This window comes from Gossypium arboreum, chromosome 6, assembly GCF_025698485.1.
Source record: "Gossypium arboreum isolate Shixiya-1 chromosome 6, ASM2569848v2, whole genome shotgun sequence".
Lineage (NCBI taxonomy): Eukaryota > Viridiplantae > Streptophyta > Magnoliopsida > Malvales > Malvaceae > Gossypium > Gossypium arboreum.
The window spans coordinates 137,560,779-137,564,805 of NC_069075.1; the positions used below are offsets into that span (position 1 = coordinate 137,560,779).

Here is a 4,027-nt window from a genome sequence, read left to right on the forward strand (position 1 = left end):
AGACAGGATAAAAATCAGATGCTCTAAATATCGCCGCTTGAGCATCTATACATTAGCTCCCCGAAGCCTTTTTTTTTTGTTCGACATGTGTTTAAAAGATCCAAAGTACTTTGTTGATGCCCCAATGTACACTGTGCCTCACTCTCTGTCAAGTCAAATATAGCAAGGTTGCTATGTGCCCTTCAAAATTTGAGCTGCCCTTTCAGGTTTTCAACTCAAAATCCCTTTGGTCACAAGGTGCCCTTTGTGGGTTTTCACCTTGGCCTCTCCATTTTTATTTTAAATTCAAGGCGCCCTTTGCGGGTTTTCACCTTGGATTCTTTTCGCTTTTAGACAAAGTACTTTTTGACTGAGTTTGAGTTCACCGGATTGGGTAGGCTCTTTCCATCCATTTTTGTCAAAATCAATGCACCACCAGAAAAGCCTTCTTCACGATGTATGACCCCTCCCAATTTGGCATCCATTTTCCTCTAAAGTCCTTCTGAATTGGGAGGATTTTCTTTAGCACAAGGTCCCCCTCATGGAATTCCCTTGGACGAACCTTTTTATCATAAGCTTGCATCATACGCTTCTGGTACATCTGACCATGTCGGATAGCCTTCAGCCTCTTTTCCTCAATCAAGTTTAGCTGGTCATATCGAGACTGAACCCATTCAGCTTTATCTAACTTTATCTCTGTTAAAATTCGGAGAGAAGGTATTTCCACTTCAATAGGTAAAACTGCTTCCATCCCGTAAACTAATGAGAACGGAGTTGGCCCAGTAGAAGTTCTAACAGATGTTCGATAAGCCAAGAGTGCAAACGGTAGCCTTTCATGCCAATCCTTATAAGTCTCAGTCATCTTTCCCACTATTTTCTTAATGTTCTTATTGGCAGCCTCCACTGCCCCATTCATCTTTGGACGATAGGGTGAAGAGTTGTGATGCTTGATTTTGAACTGGTCGCAAACCTCTGCTATCATTTTGTTGTTCAAATTCAACGCATTGTCGGATATGATCCTCTCAGGCATTCCATACCGACAAATGATTTCCTTCTTCAAAAATTGACTTACAGCTGACTTGGTAACATTTGCGTAAGAAGCAGCCTCTACTCATTTTGTAAAGTAGTCAATAACTACGAAAATAAACTGATGTCCATTCGAAGCTTTCGGCGATATTGGTCTGATGACATCTATGCCCCACATGGAAAATGGCCATGGAGACGTCATGACATGTAAAGGTGAGGGTGGTATATGAATTTTGTCCCTATAAATCTGACACTTATGGCATTTTTTGGCATAATTGATACAGTCTCCTTCCATAGTGGCCCAGTAATAGCCAAACCTCATGATTTGTCTTACCATCGTGAACCCATTTGCATGCGTACCACATACACCTTCATGGACCTCTTCTAGAATTAGCTTGGCTTCCACAGCATCAACACATCTCAAAAGTACTTGGTCTTTCCTTCTCTTGTACAGAACATCCCCGTCCAAAACATAGTCACAAGCTAATCTTCTCGGGGTTCGTTTGTCATTTTCAGATGCCTGTGCTGGATATTTACGATCTCTTACATATCGCAATATATCCTGATACCAAGGATTGTCATCCTTTTCTTCCTCTTCAAGGTTACAACAGCTAGTTGGAAATTCATAGACACTCATTTGAATTGGTCTCATCTCTTCCTCTTTATTTGCCTTAATCATTGAAGCCAAGGTTGCTAAAGCATCTGCCATCTGATTCTCATCTCGTGGGAGATAGTTGAAGGTGATGTCATCGAACTCTCTTAGTAACCCCAAAACTACCATTCGATAATTGATCAACTTAGAGTCTCTTGTCTCCCATTCACCTCTTAGCTGATAGATTACTAACGCAGAATCTCCATATACATCTAGGGTTTTTATGCCTCTTTCTATGGCCGCTTGGAGCCCCATGATGCATGCTTCGTATTCAGCCATATTATTTGTATAGTCAAAATCCAACTTGCACGTGAACGGGTAATGGTCGCCATTCGGGGATACCAAGACTGCCCCAATTCCATTTCCGACTGCATTAGAAGCCCCATCAAAATTTAGCTTCCATGGCGAATCTTCAGTTGCTGCTATACACATTAGCTCCTCATTTGGAAAATCAAAATTCAATGGCTCGTAATCCTCCAAAGCTCTACTGGCCAAGAAGTCTGCCACCGCACTTCCTTTGATAGCCTTCTGACTTACATAGACTATATCGAACTCTGAAAGCAAAATTTTCCATTTCGCCATTCTTCCATTTAGAGCCGTTGATTCCATCATGTATTTTAATGGATCTAATTTTGAGATGAGCCAAGTTGTATGGTATAGCATGTACTGTCTTAATCTCCGTGTGGTCCAAATCAACGCACAGCACAATTTTTCGATTGGCGAATATCTCATTTCACAGTCAGTGAATTTCCTACTGAGATAATAAATTGCCTTTTCCTTTTTCCCTGACTCGTCATGCTGACCAAGCACACATCCCATAGAATTGCTGAACACTGACAAGTATAGTATTAACGGTTTATCTGGACTAGGCGGAGATAACACTGGAGCATTCAACAAATACTGCTTGACTTTCTCAAAAGCATTCTGGCATTCTTCATCCCAAGCACCTTGATTGTGCTTTCTGAGGAGACGAAAGATAGGATCACATTTCTCAGTCAATTGTGAAATGAACCGAGCAATGTAATTCAACCTTCCTAGGAATCCTCGAACTTCTTTTTGAGTACGTGGTGGAGGCAACTCCCGTATGGCTTTGACCTTGTCTGAATCAACTTTGATTCCCTTTTCACTGACTATGAAGCCTAATAACTTCCCCGATCTGGCTCCAAAGGTGCACTTTGCTAGATTGAGCTTCAACTGAAATTTTCTCAATCTTAAGAACAATCCTCTCAAGACCTCAATGTGTTCTTTTTCTGTTCGCGACTTGGCGATCATATCATCAACGTATACCTCAATATCCTTATGCATCATGTTGTGAAACAAGTTTAACATGGCTCGTTGGTATGTTGCCCCTGCGTTCTTCAACCCAAATGGCATTACTTTATAACAAAAGGTGCCCCACAATGTTATGAAATTAGTTTTATCCATATCCTCTGGATGCATCTTTATCTGATTGTATCCTGAGAAGCCGTCCATGAAGGAGAACAACGAATATCCCGCTGTGTTGTCTACTAAAGTGTCGATGTGTGGCAGAGGAAAATTATCCTTTGGGCTTGCTTTGTTTAGATCTTTGTAATCAACGCACATTCGTACCTTCCTGTCTTTCTTAGGGACTGGTACAATATTAGCTACCCATTCAGAGTACTTCACTTCCTGCAGAAATCCTGCATCAAACTGCTTCTTGACCTCATCTTTTATTTTCAGGACAATGTCTGGTCGCATCCTTCGCAACTTCTGTTGGACCGGTCTATATTCTTGTCTTATCGAAAGACGATGTACTGCAATGTCAGTACTCAATCCGGGCATATCCTGATAAGACCATGCAAAGATATCCTTGAATTCCTAAAGCAACTCAATCAAGCTACGCCTTGTGTCATTAGCGATCAGTGTTCCAATTTTCACCTCCTTCCCTTCCTCTAGGGCTATATTCTCTATTGCCTCTTTTTCATGTGGCATGATATGTTTCTCCTCCTATTTTACCATTCTTAATAGATCGAGAGATACGTCACAATCTTGAACATCTTCAAAATCCTGAGACTCCTCTAAACACATGTCTTGCTCACAAGAGAAATCAGGAGCGGCAGTATTAGCGCTCATATCATTGATATCTAGAGACCTGTGAGGGGTATGAAAGAATATACAAAGAATGAATGAATTTGAGAATGATCGTTTATGTGCTATGAATAAAAGAATAAGAATTGTTAGAATTTAAAGGAATATTGGTTGATAAAAATGAGACAATACTCTTTTCAATTGGTAAAAGTTAGTTTTATTTGAATAATAATAGATGAACATAAGCCTATTTTTGCAAATGTAATCTTACTACTCCTAGGCCCTAGAGTAATAAACATGTTTCGAGAATTACTCTGAAAA

General features: G+C 40.4%; 1 protein-coding gene across 1 annotated transcript; it reads right to left on the reverse strand.

Annotated features, from left to right (window-relative positions):
• Positions 1-329: 329 nt before the first annotated feature.
• On the reverse strand, positions 330-3,664 carry LOC128294032 (uncharacterized). The gene is given in 2 exon segments (XM_053029604.1): positions 330-424; positions 427-3,664. Coding segments are annotated over 2 exon segments (3,129 nt in total). The 5' UTR covers positions 3,461-3,664.
• Positions 3,665-4,027: the final 363 nt, after the last annotated feature.